The 19,831-nt window shown below is 42.7% G+C and overlaps 1 protein-coding gene across 1 annotated transcript; it reads right to left on the bottom strand.

Annotated features, from left to right (window-relative positions):
• Positions 1-12: 12 nt before the first annotated feature.
• On the bottom strand, positions 13-17,916 carry LOC137869084 (endoplasmic reticulum metallopeptidase 1). Its single transcript, XM_068706221.1, has 15 exons — positions 17,565-17,916; positions 15,253-15,557; positions 13,494-13,621; positions 13,212-13,317; positions 12,461-12,607; positions 12,250-12,342; positions 9,876-10,088; positions 9,436-9,656; positions 7,072-7,246; positions 6,797-6,987; positions 6,359-6,511; positions 5,740-5,942; positions 5,536-5,651; positions 4,913-5,076; positions 13-3,940 (listed from the first exon to the last, which is right to left on the bottom strand). The coding sequence occupies exons 1-15, from the start codon at positions 17,837-17,839 to the stop codon at positions 3,764-3,766; spliced, it is 2,667 nt and encodes an 888-aa protein (XP_068562322.1). The 5' UTR covers positions 17,840-17,916; the 3' UTR covers positions 13-3,763.
• Positions 17,917-19,831: the final 1,915 nt, after the last annotated feature.

Genomic DNA, 19,831 nt, shown 5'->3' with positions numbered 1-19,831 from the left:
AGAACACAATGGTAATGTAATAAACGTTTTTAATTGCTGTACAAGTGCTAATTTAATTCAAGCTTTTTGCATATTTGTTACATCGTCCCGTCCATTCAACAGATGGATACCCTGTTACCAGATCAATCCCAGCTGTTTGATCAATTAATTCATATTGACAAAGACAAATATGCAATAAAAAGCAAAACAGCAGAACTTGTTTTGAGTGTCAAATTAATCAAAAAAGAACATTTTAGTCTTTTTAAAAACAGTTCAGGTAACTTTAACAAAACTTAACAAATGAAACATCTTTAAAAAAAAAAATTTAAAAAAAAATGGACATCCTTCAACAGGCATTAAGACATTTCAATATGTATCCCAGAATAGATTTCAGTTAAACTGCTTATTTCTGAAGCTGATATGAACATTTGTGTGAATTTGTTTTCTTTGTGATGAAGATAACGGTGTGTGTGTGTGTGTGTGTGTGTGTGTGTGTGTGTGTGTGTGTGTGTGTGTGTGTGTGTGTGTGTGTGTGTGTGTGTGTGTGTGTGTGTGTGTTTTTATACACAGAACAAATACACACTGCGCAGTCTTCACAGAGTTACATTAGATTCTGTCTCAAACAATTCCAATGACCTTAATTCTAAAAAGGAGTCTGTTTTATTCACGTTGAGCTCTCTGGCAGAGCTCTGTGCACGCTTGGATGAGACCTTTCACAGCAGTTAAGTCGGACTTCTCTCCCACATCTACAGCAGTTCCTCCTGTGTTCGTGCACACCTCTTGTTATTCTTGTTATTCATCCCATTTCGTGTTATTACTATAAACAAAACATATATAGTTAGTAGTGACAATATGGTTGTCAGATTTCTGCCACAACTTGAAATGGTTGGTTATGTGGGTGGAAATATGAAAAAAAAACTCTAGTTTTTCAAGCTTTCCTTCAGTCTATTCAAACACTATGCCACTTTACGACAAATTTTTTAGAAAAAAATATCCATTTACACGTATTAATAAAGCTTTTTTCTCCCATAAACACTCTGCATATCAACTGAAGCACTTTCAATAAAACAGATTTAAAGCAGCACTGGTGTCGCCGCCACACAGGACTGTAAGACATCTACATACACCCCCCCCCCCCCGGAGCTTTCATTTGTATCCCACCGTCTTCCTCAGCAGATGGAGCGTAGGCTACTTTAAGGACTTCTCGTTGCACATTGTGCATAAAAAGAAGGAGCATAGTAGGGCGACCTGTTTTCAAGTGTTGTCGAAGGCCGTGGTGAATTTTAAACTTTCCAACAGACAACTAGATAAAAACTGTGTACAGTGCAGCACCGGATAGCTTTAAGACCACTGAGACGTTGGTGTCCACGACAGTAAACATAGTGTGTGTGTGTGTGTGTGTGTGTGTGTGTGTGTGTGTGTGTGTGTGTGTGTGTGTGTGTGTGTGTGTGTGTGTGTGTGTGTGTGTGTGTGTGTGTGTGTCTTTGGAAGCAAAGGGGTAAGGCCTCCTTTGTGTCAGCATTTCTTATGTTGTGAGACTGACAACATGGATCACAACGCCGAAAATAAAATTTTTGCTCAGTTAAACTCATCTTTACAACCTGATGATTACATATGGGAGGAGTCAAACTGCCAACAAGCAACCATGTGACATACGTTCGTGTTTTAACAGATTTCGTCTGAGTGTGGGACTCAACGCAGGGACGGTCACTCAGACTTTTTTTTTTTTTGATGACACAGATGCGATTCAAATATCAAGGGAACCGTTCTACTTAGTCAGCAGAAAACAAGAGGTAGCCCACAGACGAACATGAAGATGCTTTATTAATGCATCAAAACGAATCTCTCTCTAACGTTCGTTAAATTATTGAAATTGTTCCAACAGTAACATTCAAACCAGTCTTATAGCTGTTCTCGTGGTGTAGGACACTGTGGAGGTAGTGGTGACTCTGAAGGGCCTGTCAGATGATCAAATACCTTCACAAACACCCCCCTTCCCCCTCCCCTCCCCTCCCTGACGTCGGCTTAGGGGGATCTGTGTCCAACCAAAGTTTTTACACACCAGTCTTTACGAAACAGACATTCACACAGTGATGGGCCAGCTGTGTGTAAGGTGAGAAGGGAGCAACGGCTTCAACTTTTCCGTAGATCTCTTATTGGCACAACCGTTTGTCATTTTATTCACCGCGCCCCCTCCCCCCTCCCCCCTCCCCCCCGGTTCCCCTCTCTCTATGACAACCAGCTTTCTTACTCCCGACTTACAGTGTTGCCAACATGTCGTACAATCCACTTCTTTTCTAGTGTAACTCAGTCCTAACTCATCCTTGGTGTGCTATGAGGTCGACTATGTGCAGTAGACACTTAAGAGGTCATATTCACTGGAATTGTAGTTGTGCTACTTGGGCTCCAGACACACAAACAAAAAAGAAAAAAAAGCTGCAGCTCCATATGAGAGAAGTGAAAGATAAAAAATATTAGCAACACACCACAAAATGAGTGGACAACAGTTACCGGTTTGAGCTGTCCGCAGCAGCACCAATGCATGGTTACATGGTCTGTTATCTGCAGCTAAGATGTACAGTCACATAACGGGATCACTCTTCTTTCAGTATATTTAATCATTTGGTTATTGAAATACATTCATTGGTGCTGTTAAAGACAGCTCTTGGCACGCAGCAGAGTAGTTGCAAATGTAAAAACACCAAACCCCCTCCACCAAGCTGACCGACACTGGTGCTGTTAATGAGTGTGGCGTTGCATTGCTGGTTTTCCCACCCAGTCACGGTAAGAATCTTAAATCACAGGACATTCAGACGGCCACAAGTCCTCGTTTCCCCCGCGAGTTCTCGTCTGATCAAGCCCAGAAATCAATACACATTTGCTTGAATGCATCAGGCGGAAAAAGACTTTGAGATTGCCCTTTGCACAAAACGTTCAAGAAAGCCTCAGCCTTTTAAAAAGGACACGTTGACATTTAGATTTTAGCCAGCTGTTTTCCTTTGACAGTTTTCTGCGTCTGCCTGCCAGATTCTCTGACGATTTAAAGCACAGGGGTACAACTCGCTGCAAGTCAGTGGTGTTATTTTAACTGTTTTACACAAAAACTATCCGCTCAGATTAAAAACGATGAGGAGAAACTTTCAAAGTGTTAAAGTTTCCAGTTAAAGCCCGGACGACGGTTCAAACTAGAAACGGTCCCCCCCCCCCCTTCCAAACACTACACCGACAGTGCAGATAGCGGCGGTGTGTCACTTCTGCCAAGGAGGCCAGGTGACACATCTGGCCCGAGTGGTTTGCCAATAAAGAGAGAGAGCAAGGGGGAAGTCGAGACATGCAACGTTACTCATTCAGGAAGCATGAGAGAGGACGAACGAGAGGAAGCGAGCGACATTGAAAAGTGAGAAAAGGAAGTAAGGTGGGATTGAGTAAAGCAAAGGCACAATAGATCGAGTACAAAAAAGAAAAAAGGAAACGTAACCCCTTTTGTTTCACTAACGCAGCAGTGAGCGCGAGGCTTGTGGTTAGCCGGTGCGTCGGTCAGTTGAGTTAGTCAGTTTGTAAGCCGTCTTGATCAGCTTACCTCCTGCTCGGTTAGCTGCTAAGCCTACTCACACAGTGATGGGGGTCTCTGAGGCAGGCTGGAAGGGAGCGGGGATGTGTGTGTTGAAGCGCGTGTTCGTGTCAGAGAGAAAAGGCTTCAGGGCTCATCCTCGGTATATTGTTCCTTGACATTTTTTCTGTCAAGCCTCAGCGCTTCTCAGCTCTCGGTGACCGCTCGGCGTCCTCAGTATCGGTACATGTCGTAGGTGCTGACCCAAGATGAGGGAAAAGCCCATGTGGGAAACCTGCGGAGGATTTCCTCCAGCTGAGCAGTCCTACTGTCTTGACCAAAGAAATAGTGGGAGGAGATGGCGACAGAGATCATCCCCTCGGGGCCTGATGGGTCCGGGTCCCTGGGAGGCTGACATGGGGGGGAGAAGGAAAGAACGCCATGAATGTCAGCACAGACAACATGTGAGGGGAGGGAGGGCAGAGCCAGATCAGCAGTTTTTCCAGGCCCTAAGAAAAATGACCTTGTCCTTGGCTCGATTATGCCGCATGTGTTTTAGCTTATCCAATGGATTTTAAAAAGAGTCTTTTAAAAAGGTCACGGAGTTGGAAACTCAACCCATGAAATTGTTAACACAGATTAAAAAGAAATAAGAGTTTAAAGGTTTTCACATGCTACTGTGTCCTGCCAGCAGCTTATCTCCGACAGACAACACTGAGGTGATAAAAGGGAAATTCTGTTGAAATTCAGATGTGTGTGGAATAACAAGATTTAAGTCCGTCAATGGAGCAGCAGAACCTGATGATGTGTATGATAATGTGTGGGCGATGAAAACAATCTGAAAATAATAGTTTGATGTGTTTGGAAACACACAATCGAGTCAGATGGGAAGATCGATCTCATAGTATATTATGTCAAAAATATGGCTTAAAAAGTCAGTGTAGTATGCTACTAAAATGTCATAGTATAGTATGTCTATGCTATGTTCACATTTTAGAGATTGTGCCGTTATTCATATTTTTCTCATTAATGATGTATTATTACATCTATCCGCAACCCATCTGATCAATCAGAATTTAAATTTTCATGATCCGCGGTCAATCCGGTGCCCGCTGAATTAACTGCAATCCACAAATCCATAATGCACATCTTAAATGAGTTGATGGTCATCTGTCATGGTGACTTTAGACCACCAAACTCTAATCAGTTCATCCTTGAGACCAAGTGGATGTTTGTGCCTCAAATTCCCTCTCAGCATTCCTGAGATGTTGGGACTGAAGGACAGACGAATTTACGACCCAAAAACATAATAAATACAAAACAGAGCAGCAAATGTGACATGTTAACAAGTACAAAAAGTACAGCGCGAGCTGCAGACAGTACCTGGATTTCAAACCAGAAGATCCACGTGGGGGCGTCGAGGCCGTGGGAATAAAAGACAAAATATTCTCCGCTCAAGTCGAACTGAGGGGTCCCGTCCCCAAAGGACCAGGTGGAGAGGCTGGCTCCTCTGTGAGGCATCAGGTAAAGGGACATGTGGCTGGGACCTACACACACACACACACACACACACACACACACACACACACACACACACACACACACACACACACACACACACACACGAGATACATGTATGCATCACATCATTGACACATCTGTGGCAGTGATTGTACTTTAATGGTTAAAGAACTGCTTGCACCAGAAACCCCAAAACTGAATGTGTGGAAACTTCAACAAAAACTTAATGCACTCAACCTCAGGCTTAATCTCGGTGCTGATGTAATCTCTCCATCCCAATTGATATGTCACCGGATATTCTCAGTATAGTGAGCCGGCTCTGCCTGCTCTGTCAGTAAATGTGCTTCTGTCATCAGCCAGGATTTGTCTGGACTGCAATTTGGTGTTGAGTTGCTGCTTTTTTTTTCTTTTTTTTCCCTCATCTCTGCCAGCAAATCCTAAAAAGAAGCAGTGTTGTTTTTTTGGCCACATAAAGTGCTCCTGACCTTTCACACTGAATGTCATCTTGACCGTCCCCCAGCTGGTCTCCTCTCTGGACAGCAGGCTGAACTCCACCGGAGCGCTGGGAGACAATTCTGGAGCAGGAAGGTACCAGTTCTTCCTGCAAAGACACCGAAAACACTATTATTGAGGAATAATATAATACGAGAAAAAAAAAATGCTGTCGGGTCCACGGCCGTGTTACTGACTTGCTGAGGAACTTCACAGGCAGGAACCAGGGGTAGCCGCAGAAGGGTCGGTCCTCTCGGCAGGTGGTGCGAATGCTGTCGTTGATCTCGGGGATGTCGGGTGTGACGTGCTGAATGCCCGTGTAGTCGAAACTGTTGATCCACAGACCCGAGTCCTGACTCTCCACCTGGCCCTGGAGATTGTGGAAGGTCCGCGTTGTGTGCTGCAGGAGGGTGGATAGAACATTTTTCTATTTACTTCTTCGAAGCAGTCATTTTCCCTCAACCTGCCTTGTTCCACAGACGTTCTACAGAGCGAGTTTCTGCTCTCGCCAGAATTACTTTAGGGCATTTTCTGTTGTTTACATCAGCAGGTGGAGGATTGGAATCAGAGCACTTTTATCCAATCACAAAAACACATGGAGACGTGAGAGTCGTGGTGTTCATCGTCCCAGTTACAAAAACATGCTCTACAGAGGCTTTGTATTTCACCTGAGACTTTACTCATACAAGCAGGAGCTGCACTGCAGGATAGTCAGTTAAGGGGAAACTCAAAATTCTAGCTACTTCTGCAGGAGCCGCATTAAAAGTGTTCATGTTGGGTTTTTCCCCACTGTCAGCGTAACATTGTTTTACAAACCTGCAGGAAGACTCGTTTTGGCCGCGGGCTGTCTGGACTGCCTGAATAAGGGAAGAGGAGGCCACAGGACACCAGCAGGAACATGAAGATGAAGACTGAGCCCAGACCAGCCAGGATCCACTTAGTGCTCCGGGCCAAGTAGATGAAATGCAGCTGAGACGGAGAGAGAGATATAATGTGTTACTAAGCCACCATCTACAAGGTTTACATTCAATGTTACTGCCACTCTGTCAGTCAACTTTCCACAGCTGTTGGTTTGCTTATCTGAAGTCAAACAATTCATGTCAATAAGCTGCTCAAACAACACATTGAAACAGTTGGGTCATGTGTATTCTCTCCTGTATACACTACCACCAATGTCACCAATGTGACTTCAAGGAGAAAATGTAATAAATAAAGATAAACACTCATCGTTGTGCATTGTGTGGGAATACTCACAAAAAAGGAGGAGAGGAAGATGGTGGCCAGGGTGACCAGGGTGGCCATCACCACCTCGGGGGGTATCTCGGTACCGCTGCGCCCCATGATGGGCGTGAAAATCTCAAACACCACCCAGATGAGGAACATGAAGTGGACGTACGGCAACGCCAGGCCCAACAGATAAAGCACGCTGTACTTCAGCGACGCTCCTGCAGACAGATAGAGAGAAGTCAAGGGTCAGACCACCAAGACAAGAAATGTTACATTCACTGTAAGTTGAGTTGAGTGTTTACCTCTGTGTTTGAATTCTTTCGCCAGCAGCAGCCTGGTGGCCAGGGGGAAGGCCACCATGAGCATGGGCACATAGGCTGAACACAGGCCCTGCTGGGTGAGCCACACCAGGCTGCAGCACCACAGCAACAAGCTCACGTCAAAGTAGAGATCGCCCAGCTCCACCAAACGGACGCCCTGCGTGGAAAACACACACGCAACAGCTCAACATCGATGCGACGCGCGTGAGACTTTGGTGGGGTTTCATTTTTGGCTGTGTGTTGCTTTGATAGGTGGGGAATCACATGTGCAGTTGAGGAAAAAAAAAATCTAAATTTTTCTTTAACATTAGGATTAAAATCTGTTGACAGAGAGGAATGCTATGAGGTCAGCTCGTCCTCTTCACTCATCACATCCGCAGCCTCTGAAATGCATCGCTTTAGTTAAGGAATGACAAATAAGAGCCTTTTATACACATTCATAATCCATCACAAATATTAATACATTACAAAATCACTGACATTCCCCAGCTCATGACTGTTGTGGACAAATACTGAACAGGAACAAAGAATCATTAATATGACTTGGTACTTCCTAGTTTCTATAACAGGAACTTTACACCGTGGCCACAGTTGAATCTTTATACTCAAATTAAAAAGGAACACCTCTATGAATGCAGGAGGAACTGGCTGACCTAATTTACCAGACATCTCCTTTACACAGCGTAACATCCTATTTACACAAGGCAGTGCCGTTTTTTTTGCTGTATTGTTTTAAAATGAACAGATCACTGCTTCACTGAGAGGCACTCAGCTCCTCTCCCACATTGACTTTTGAGTAAATGATTTGCCAGCTTTTATATAGAAACCACACAACCACACAACCACACACACACACACACACACACACACACACACACACACACACACACACACACACACACACACACACACACACACACACACAGTACTTTGGCAGTTGCCAGTGAGCATGTGGAAATATTGTGGTAGCTAATGCGATAAAATAGAATTTATGACTTAATAAAGAAAATAATAATAATAAATATCAACATATTGATTCAACTATAACACCTGAACAATGATGCATTTCAGAGTTCTACAACATTTTTTAACATCCAATATTATATCCACTTTAACACAATTTATAGTTATATTATATCCAGTTTAATTTATTATTATTTATCAATATAAATGACCACATTTGGAACATAATGGATGGTGTTGATGAAGCGATACCATCCATCAAGCAACAAAGGTTGGAAACCACTGAACCAGAACACCAAATTATCAAGCAATTTGTAGACATTTGTAGAGTTCTCATGCAGTCATCATTCATCTTATTTTATTCAAGGACTAATGATTTATGTCTGCTTTTATCGAGACTCTTTTCTCAATGAAAATACTATTTAAAATAAGGCCAAAGATATGTAGTGTTCTTCTGTTTCATTGGAGATTGAGGTCTCATGTGGTCTGGCACAGAGGTTAGTCGGAGTCCTTTCTGGACATGGAAAGCTGGAGTTCATATCGTGGTTAGCTTCAGATAAAAATACACTTTCTGCGATGGTTTTAATCTGAAACAAACACTTATATTTACTACATGTTAGACATGCAATATGTCAATTGAATTGCAACTAGCTGCTCCTACATTGCTATCAGCAGGTCGAGATGCTAACATTCGATAGCTGGACAACCACAGCAAGACATGTCAATTGGTTTTCAGCATGAGACGCTATTTGGTGTTCTGAGAGATGACTGCTGGTCGGACGTTTCTACGGTTGTTTAATCAAACACAAAGAGCTGCTGTTCTGACATCACCGTGAAGGAAAGGGAACTGTCTGGCTTTCCCCTCTCTGCACTTTAGCTCCCATTAAATGTGAGCTCAGCGAGTCAAGATAAGATATTAGGCTCAAGTAAATAGCGCCCTCAAACAATAAATAAAAATGCAATGGAGGAGATGAGTTAAGAGTTGATCATACTGAACCTAAAACAAAGTTGACAATGTGTTCAGAAGAAACTCTCAAATGTAAAAATATGTTTCATTCAACAAGAAGAATCTTAAAGTAAGTCAAGCTGGTAGATTCTTCCAGACTCAACATAGTAAACACTCACCTTTGGTCTAGACCTTTTGGGATAAGCGCTTATTTGTAGATAAGAAGATTGACAACATTAATTCTCATCTCGTATCTGTCCCTTCTTTGTGAAGCTGGAACCAAGAGGTGGTTAGCTTAGCATAAACACTGGAGGAAGCAGTGGGTGGATTTTGTGTGGGGATACAGGCTAGTAGCATGAAAGCAAATAAAGCTTTTTTCCCAAAATGTCAAAACTATACCTTTAAAAGGAAGCCCTACATTTAAAAACGCCACTTACTCCATAGTACAAGTTCTTGGCCAGCGTGTGAATGAGGATCATCTTGCCCGTGGCGGCGGCCCCGTACAGGCAGATTGCAGCGTAGAAGTGGTTGTACCAAAACATGGAGCGGCCCAGCAGAGTGACGAGCAGAGCGACGATCAGCACCGACATCAGGGTGACGAACCAGCTCAGGACCGCTACGCCTGTGGCGAAAGCCAGATCTCGAACATATCGGCCCCCTAAGAGAGATGTTGATGAATGGTAAATGAAGACCTGACACACAAGAAAAACCTCATCAAACTCTAAAAAGGTCAATTTGGATTTGGCCCCACACGTTTGTATTGGACAATTCTAATCCTACAGTTTGAATAAACCACGAAGCACAAAACACACGACACACACACATCCAGTGCAGGAAGTGACATCACATGCATCCAACACAGGAAATGGAGACCTACCCCTGTTGCCTGGTAGCGAGGCTTTCTTGGCCAGATAGAGGAAGGTGGCTGCGGCTACCATGTAGTTCAGGATGGTGCCGACACGGGCGGGGTACGCCACCACAACGACCCCCAGCAGGTCGAAAAAGACCATGTTGCCGTGACGATACTCTGAGGAATCTGCCAGCTTCTCTGACATCACCAAGTACCTCAGGACCGCCAGGATGTTGTCGCCTGAAAACAGGAAGTGAGTTTCAAGGTGAAAAAGTGGTTGAAAGCCGACATGTTATGCAATAAATCAGTTTCATTTTAGCTGCATTGATTTCAGTAAAACCAGGACTGTATGGGAAACTGTATGACGTCATGGAGAGGGACAAACTAGGGAGTAAATACTGAGTTTACTCTATTGTGGTGTCTGGTTTCCACCATTTGAATTTCTACCCCAACAATCATAGGAAGGAAATGGTTAATATGACTGAATGTGAAAGTGATAACTTCATTATCATATGACAAAAAGAGACTCATCCTTTATAGAGCTGACACATCACATGCAGTAGACGGTTTATTGATGACTCAGACAACCTTCTGACTACACTGAGGTAATGGCCTTTGTCACTCCTGCACAGCCACCCAGACAGTATTTTATGTCGCAATAAGAACATGTGCATGTGAACACTAAACACTAAACAAGATACTAGTAAAGTCAGGCATTTTGCTGTGTATTGAGCCTAATCATCAGTTAGATTAAATGGAATTAAATTGGTAATTATAGTAAGATTATAGAAAGATCCTCTACACTCTCTTACATGTACAACAATACTTGTATACTCCCTCTCATATTATCTCACACAAACATTACAATTCTCTTTAAACAACTATACTAATGAGAGGATATATAAAATAAGCTGCACAATCTCACTCCCAAAAATAACTGTCTTCCTTAGATCAGTACTACCGGGTGATTGTTAGAGAGAATGAATGATCTGTGAGAGCAAATAAGATCTATGCCCCGAGCACTACTGTGCCCAAGGGTATAGTTGTGTAAGTGTGTGTGTGTGTGTGTGTGTGTGTGTGTGTGTGTGTGTGTGTGTGTGTGTGTGTGTGTGTGTGTGTGTGTGTGTGAGCCTGATTTATGGCTCAAATGGCCTGTCCTTGTTATACAACAGTTTTACTGCAGCATACACGGGACACATGGTGGACTTCATGGCTACAATCATGAAGTTGAATGTAGATCAACAATCCGGCTGCTTGAAGGATCGGTAGGAGGTCGCTGTGTGGGTCACTGCCGCCCAAGGCCGGGCTTCTTTTATCTGAGCGGCTCTGTGTGCTGCTGCCTGCATGTCTGCACAGTTACCGGCACACACACACAAACACGCACACGCACACACAAACACAAACACGCACACGCACACGCACACACACACACTCAAGACAAAGCTCCATTGTTCTTCCGCCTGGTAGGCTCACTGGGGCCTAAAAGTGTAAACAAGTGAGAGTACAACATCTACTTGTTCGTGTTGTGTTCACTGCTTAGCCAAACGATTCTGCATTGTGATTTACCTCTAACTTTGAATTGTAACAAAACTATTTAAAACTCACATGTAATCAGTTTATTCCAGGTTTGATTTTAACAAAAGTGAATCTACATTAGAGCAATGCCAGCTTAGCAGATCTCCCCCACTTTGTTGAAAAGGAGAGCTGTGAAAAAAGGGGATTTGAATGATGGGGTTTGGCTAAAAAAAACTGCAGTGTTCATCACATGCATCAATACAGCAGAGCTACTGGTGTATCTCCCTCCTCCACTGCCCCAGTGCTGTATCTACTCCTCACCTTCTCGACACACTAAAAATACCTTCTACCTACCTCTGAAATCTCACTTTCTCTCCCGAATAATTCATGCCTTTCACTGTAAGTTACTGTACACAGAGTAAGAGTAGCTAGATTTCCAGCAGCTGCTGAGGGAGAGAGAGGAAAAGATGCCAGCTGTCTCGGGTTTATAGTGCTGACTTGACTGGATTCTCTGCTATGCAAAGCAAAAAAAAACAACAGCAACACAGATGCGCAGAGTAAACGAGGGCAAGTACAGTAAAAAGGCTGAGGCTGCGATGTATGTACGTATGCATTTCTTAGTTCTCGGGGAAATAATGGGATCAGCAGAATGTTGACCAATCTGAAACTAATGCACAAAAGGGCAGCGTGTTTGTGTCTGTGACAAAAAAAAAAAAAACAGCGTTGGCAGCCAGTCTACTGCTGCAGCGACCGCTCTCTCCTTGACAGTCAGACACACCCACCAGCTAACAGCAGCTATTTGCAATGAATGAAAAGTATAAGACGACAGATATTTAAGTTTTTGTACATACGCGTTTACGTAGATGCATGCGTGTGTGCTGCTCACCAGCTCTCTGAATGGAGTCTGTCAGGATCCTGTCAGAAGTGTCGTACTTGGTGTGATAGATGAAACCGTTTTCAATGAAAGCCAGATCGATGCCTGTAAAAAATGAAATGCACGCATACACAAGATAAGAAAAAAAAAAAGGAGAAAAAAAGACTTATCTTCGACCTTCACACTTCTGTTACTAACTTCTATACTGTTTGTTCTGCATTACCTGGGATGTTACCAAAGTCTCTGTAGATGCGGAAGTCGGTGTCAGAGGGGATGATGCCACTCTGAAAGACCTCCTGGCCGACCACAGAGGCAAAGGGGTGTTTGGCTGCATGAACGTAGGCCTGAACCAGCCACGGGTTCTCTGGACCTTTTGGGGAACAGGAGGAAAAAGTTATTTTGGATATTTTACATATTGGGCAATTATCTCACTTTCCTAGGTTTTAGCATAAAGAAGACTCATTCTGTAGAAGACGATTTATATCATGAGGGTTCTAAAACCCTGTTTCTTGCTGTCTTAACTTCTAGCTGTTTGTGGTTTTGGTGGCTTTTAAGCTTGTTAAATGTATAACACATATCAGTTGTGCCAAATACTTGCATCAGATAAAGTCTTTTATAGAAATACGATGTTACAGGCACCTCAGGAACCATAATCAGGCAGCTAGTAATCAAGAAAGATAAGGAAGGTAGATGGTTGGAGCAAGGACATACACTGTAGGTTATTTTACATTATGCAAAAAAACTTGAGCAAAAATAATTTTCTTGATTACTCGATTAGTTGTTTGATCTAAAAATAAAACTTCTTTAAAAAATGATATAAACCAATTAATCGATTGTCAAAATAGTTGCCAATTAATTGAATAGTTGACAACTAATGGTTTAACCATTGTAGCTATAAAAAAAATGCATTGCACTGTATATGCAAAATAAACATGCAGAGGAAAAACAACAACAAAGAACAGTTTGTTTGCTACCTGTCTGAAACACAACTTCCTTGCCCCCAACACCTGCAGCCTCCAAGTTAATAAAGGCTCGCACCTGCTTGGCCCACGGATGCTGAGTAATGAAACCGTGACTGGCCTAATGGAGAGAAGGAACAAAGACAAAGAGTTAGTGAGAAAGTACGAATGTAACAGAGGAAATGAGAAACACAAAAGTAGATGAAACGTTTTAAATAAAAGGACAATCCAAAGTGGTGAAGACAAGCTAGTACTGACATCCAAAGTGTAAAACAAGTCCTCGTCACTTCAGTTTACCTGAAGGATATTTTCCTCTGCCCCGTTAAAGAGGAAGAGAACTCCATGAAGAAGAGGAGTGGATTGGTTGGCCAGAGAATGGAGGACTTCCAGCATAACTGCACAGCTCACTGCGTCATCACTGGCGCCTAAGACAAAAAAACAAGTGTGTGTTTGTTTGTGTGTGTGTGTGTCGAAAACGCTCAAAAACCCCGCTCCTACTCGCCTTTCACATTTGTATCAGGAAGCTTGGCTTGGTCTGGCAATTACACAAGAGACATGCAATTGCTCACCCAACTGTCCTGAGACTAAAAAGGCACGCAGGTGATCCGAATACCAAAAACCTCTCTTCACACAAAGAGTGAAGGGAGTAGGCTCGGAGTGCAAACATGCGAAGAATGCGACTAGCTGGTACCAACCCAGCTCCCTGGACTGCTTTGTATAATGTCGAGAGCACAAAAGGAAACAAGGGGTAATAATGAGAAGAAAAGAACAGAGCATGTGAACCGGGCATGTGATGCAGAAAGATTAGACAGGTCAACACGATTTACAGAGAGTAAATGTGAAGAAGGGGGTCATGTGCTCCGGCTTTAAGAGGTGGGGGTGGGAGCCTGTTCACTGTCTGTCTGGTACCAGTTATGATCCCGGCGGTGCCACTTATGCCAGCTACATATTAATCCCTGTCCCTAAAAAAAAAAAAAAAGCTCTGTGAGAGTTCAGAAGAGGGCGAGCACAAATCAAAGCCTGAATACTTTCCCTTTGCGCTTCAAACTAGAAAAAGTTAATTGTTAGTACTTTGACTTGGATAATCAGTTTGGAATTAAAAAAATAATAATCTAAAAAAGGCATTGCAAGCAGCAGTGGGCTTGAAAAATGTGTGTATGTTCCTGGTCCACACTCTCAGATGAATTTCCTTTTGCTGGCAAAGCTGTGTGTGTACATCTGTGTGTGTGTGTGTGTGTGTGTACATCTGTGTGTGTGTGTGTGTGTGTGTGTGTGTGTGTGTGTGTGTGTGTGTGTGTGTGTGCGCGCACATGTGTGTGTGTGTGTGGGAAATATGTCTCCACAACAGGCTCCAGGGTGTGGAACAGGGAAAACTCCTGAATCAACACAGGACAGATAAATTATAAACTACATATTATGTAATCCATCTTCAACAAACACTGTTATCGTGGTGCAGTCTAGCTGGGATATTCTGATTGCTGCTTAGAGCAATTACGAAATCAACCGTTTCTGGATTTCTTAAATTTCACACAGTGTGGTCCACATGACTACAGAGCACATTGGATAGAAAGGAGGAGATTCATCATCTTAAAACACCTGAGGGCTTGTGTGCACACACTGTGAGGAAAAGAGCTACAGCCATGCTAGCAACTCTGAGAGGCTGCACTGTGGCAGAGAGATGTTTAAAGCTGAAGATGGCGCTAGATTCAAAATGGAGGGATCGAAGTTTCCAATTCCTTTTTAGGGACCATGAATGCCTGAACCAAAATTTCACGGCAAACCACTCAGTAGTTGTCGAGATATTTTACCGTGAACCACAAATGAGAACCTCGTGATGTACAGGTGTTATCGCTCCGAGCTTATTCTCTTTAATTTATTCAAAGCTTGAAATTTGAAAGTCCTTTCTGGTAATTCAAGTTTGTCTTCTGCATGTTCCTACACGCACACTGAGTGCAACATCTGTTCACCAAAACCTCAATCCCTTTCAGTGGCTTCAGTGAGCGCTCGCATAGAAGTAGGCGGGCTTCTTTAAGGAGGAGGAGGAATGCTGTCGTACCTGGACTGTTGGCCACGGTGTCAAAGTGGCAGTTGGCCAGCATGAGATGCTGCGCCCCGACTTTAGGCTCCAGCCTGACGGCGATGTTGGTGACGCGGTCATAGAAACTGGTGAAGCCTCCGAGAAAGTCGATAGAGAAAGTGCCAGTGGGACGCTGCACGTCTACCGTGAGCTGATGGGGGCCCGCCGCCGTCTCCACCCGGATGTTCTCGATCTGCTCCAACAAATAGCGCACCGTCAGCACTTCATTCTCCGGGCTTCCCACCGGACGAGGGCCCACGCTGGTGATCTGCTCCAAGTGCCGTCTGGATTGTGAGGGAAGCGGGAAAAGAGAATATTGTAACGCTGTTTGACTGTGAACAGACAGAAAACCAAGCCCACATGTTCCATCACAACATTATAGCACATCTAATTAATAACCTGCAGTTAAATGTTCCTGTTAAACAGTCACAGTGCATGGTTTTCTTTTGAAAACCACCTTGAGGTTTCAAAACTTAAACTAGGTTAAATGTTTCCTGAAGACATCGGTGTGCTTGCTGACATGGTTGCAAACACAGTGCGTGTGTGCGTGTGTGTGTGTGTGTGTGTGTGTGTGTGTGTGTGTGTGTGTGTGTGTGTGTGTGTGTGTGTGTGTGTGTGCATAGTTCACATATCTCTATATACTCTGGTGTTTATATAATCATCTTATTTCTGGTTCATAAGCAGATAATTTACTCTTTTTTTTTTAGCATTTTAAGGGATCAAGCAAACAATGATGCGGCTTTCATTGTCATTTATGCAAGACAATGAAAGGAGAGCTGGATTTTATTAATGTCAAAATATTTGTGCGAGTCCTTTTGCCCAAATACTGGAGATTTAAATTGATGTGACAGTTTCATTGGTGGCTCCAAAAACACAGCGTCCCATAAATTGCATATTGGGGAACAAATACTTCGCTGTATATAATGAGGAAAAAAAAATCTTAATATGTCAACTCCTGTTATTGTAACAGGTATTTTGGGCATTTTTCTGACATTTAATAGATCAAAAGATTAAGGTGATGGCCGCAGAAAAGATAAACATGATGGGATTTTTTATTCAGTTTTGAGTTTGCTCCACTGCCCTGACCCAGACAGGTTACGGTATGCCATGTTTCTGTATTGCTTTGACCTGATCCTCAGGACACTGAAAACAGGAAATGAAGCCAAGCAACCCACATGGAAAGAAATACAGATGCTTCTCTGAGCAGAAGCAGCTGCTGGTGGTGGTGTTTGCTGGCAGCTCCGCACCAGCAGACTTGCTGCTGTGCTAGCTGATGCTCAAGGTGACGGAATAACAATGTCTGTCATCTAAACATGGTGGTGGATGAAGCCATGTGTTACAGTCTGTTACAAGCATGGATCAAATACAGAACATGTTGCTTTTCTCTTTGCTTTTGCTCTAAAAAGTCTTCTCTGACATATTGTTTTCTTGCAGTGACAAAGTGGTGCCAAATGATATTGAAGATGTCTGAACCGCTGCTTTCATTTTATTTTTAAAGCAGCATTAAAAGGGCATCGCTTTATGCTCTGGCTCATAATTCCAATCTAATTCAAGTGCCGGGGCTCATGGACTCCATGAAAGACATGATTGTGACCAAAGAAGCTTGGAGCTCTAATCACGCCGGGCTCATTTATAGAGCAACCAGCCGATGGATGGCAAATCCCTTAACCCAGCACTTTGAAGAGCTCAGCAGACCTCAGATTCACTTCTATAATCTGAAAATCTGATAAAAACATGCTGCACTGTTAAGCTTTTTATTCTAAAATGTTACAGCTTCTTAAGGCCCAAAGATATGCAGATGGTATCAATAGTGTGAAGTCAAATGACTCAAATCATTGATTGCACACTTTCTTTCCTCTGTTTTATATAATGCATCCTTTGTACTGTCTTAATATGTGAGGCACTTTGAAAATGATATGTTGCTCCAGATGAACTCGGCGTGTGTTACCTTACTGGTCAAAATGTCTACTTTTTGTGCTTTATTACAGGTTTAGATTTATACAGAATAATAGTTTTAGATTACAATATCTCGGGGTCATCTGACAACATCTCCTTACGCAGGCGGTGTTGACTGTATGGAGGCTGTAGCTCTTCTAACCGTTACACACCGTTACCACACCTGTCTGTCGTGCAGGTTACCTCGCAGGTAATAGGTGGAGGTGGAGCAGGAGGGGACAACCGGTAGTGGTTTCTAGGCGGGTCTGTTGCCAAACTAGAGGAAAGGTTAGCTTGGAGCTCCGCTGCTTCGAGACCGTTAGCCAAACATATAAAGACCAAAAGACAAAACTCACCTGGCTCTCACCGCGTTGAACTCGGCGGTTGGCTTCCCAATGACGAGCTGCTGTAAGGAGAAATGAACGAGTCCCCACAGCACCAAAATAAACACAGAGACCAGGGAAGCTGCCAGCCCTTCCCGCAGCAGATATAGGCTCACTTCGGGCTTCCTCTTCGGGTCGCCGCTGTAGCCGTTATCGCCGCACCGGTCTCGGGAACCGTCGTTATCTTGCGCCGAATAGTTCTGTATCCCGTAGGATTTTATTCTCCTGACTGTGGTGTCGCTCTCCATTTTTGAGGCAGCGGTACATCAGCTGCAAGCGTCGCTCTCAGGCGTCGCTTTATTATTTTTTTCTCTTCTCTGAACGAGCGACGGATCGCACTGAGGAACAAAATTGAATGAGAGGGCGGGCGGCCCGACTGAAGGCGCTTGAAAAATGGAGGAGGCGGAGAGTTATTTTTTTCACACTGGCGTTATCTCTCCCCTGCATTAGATACAATTCACTAGATATTAGGTTAGCAATTATATAGTTGACACCTTAAAGGTAAAGTTAATCATTCAGGGAAACATTTGCTCTCCTGCCTAGAGTTTGACCAAGCAGTCGCGTAGTAAGGTTGGAGTGAGTGTAAAATGCTCCTTTAAAATGAACTCAATGAACCCCCCTCTACAATAATGCAATCCAACGGAGAAGCCAAAGCAAATATCAGCAAATTGTACAAAACAAATATAAATTCCGAAAGAAAGACAAGGCTAGATTTTCTTGTGTATACACGAGACACTTTTATGCAAAGAAAATGGTCCCAAAATGGTCAGAGTCTAGCGTCTACAGGGTGTCACAAATATCTGTTAAAAAGATGTAAGGTACATTCATTAAGAAATGTATTGAATTGATGTCCAATATGCAGTTTCGGTGAGCAGAGTTTGATTGAGCTTAATATTGGAGACATACAATTATGTATTACACTATTTATATGACATCGAGTGATATTGTTGCTGTCTGAATTGACATCATGAATTGACATCACTGCTGCTGCTTTGTCGACATCGTGTGGACGAGATAAGAATGTCAGAAGAGCTGTTTTTATCGTGTTATGTACGTGTCTTATACTATATGTGTACAACACCTAGCTGGTCTTAAACTTATTGTATACTGATTTTTCTCCTGTTAACATACCATTTTAAAATGTTAAACTTCTGCGCAATAGTTTAAAGATCTTACACCTCATAATCTTCCAGGTATTTAAATGCAGTTTGTTAAATTAAATAGTCTGAAACATAAATCTTATGGTCTGACAATTAAGTAAAAGTAGAAGAACACCATGAATACTCAATTACAAGCAAAACATTCAGAATTTTAATTAATGTACAGAAGCATTGGTAACAGAATGCACCGAAATAAAAGTCTGAAAGACTATAATCTGATGTTTTGTATGTAAAACCCTCAAAAATAATCTGCAATATAATTAGTTACTATAGCTGTTAGATAAATGTAGTAGGGTAATAACTACTATATTTTCCTTATAAATATAATGTATGAGCATAAGTAGCCTAAAATGGAAATAATCAAGTGTAATACAAATACCTGAACATTTTACTTTAGTACAATTGGCTACTTAATGTACTTAATGTACTTCAACCAAACACACCAATTAACAAATTAACACATTTCTGTCAGAGTCTCAAAATGACCCGAGAGGTCCATAATCATGCGGCAATAATACGCCTTTAATGTCTTTGTTTTTCTCGGTACTTTTCCATTAGACGCCCTCATGTAAACACATAGCCGCTAATGGCAGCTAACGGCCGCTAACCCCACGTAACAGCTAACGTTACGCTGTTTGTTTTCACGGCAGCATTGACTTGCTAACGGGAATAATCAGGGAGGAAGGACACGTAGTTAGTTTTTACATTAAATTGAATTGCACTAAAGGTTTATACATAATACATATAGATAAGTGACGGTACTCTAGATATTATTCGATGTTTTGGTGTTGTTTTTAATGTGGTCATAGGTAAGGCCAGTCACATTTCTGAAGTGAAGTTTCAGTAGCATCTTCAGCGGTTAGCGTATCTGGTTAGCGTTAGCATGTTAGCAGGTAGTAAAGCTAAATAAAAGGTAATTTTAGACTCGGGTTTCCTCTTTCAAAATAATTGTGGGAGGATTATTTAAATATTTGGACTATTTTCCTGGTGAAAATAAAGTCATAGTCCATTAGATTTGAACCTAGCCTGTGTTAAGCCAGGGGTTACTTCTGCGTTACATTATTTTTGGTAGGCAGAATA

Source organism: Cebidichthys violaceus, unplaced genomic scaffold (assembly GCF_023349555.1).
Source record: "Cebidichthys violaceus isolate CVI_PGR_0920_01 unplaced genomic scaffold, fCebVio1.0.p SCAF_12, whole genome shotgun sequence".
Classification (NCBI taxonomy): domain Eukaryota; kingdom Metazoa; phylum Chordata; class Actinopteri; order Perciformes; family Stichaeidae; genus Cebidichthys; species Cebidichthys violaceus.
This window is presented reverse-complemented; position numbering and strand designations above follow the sequence as displayed.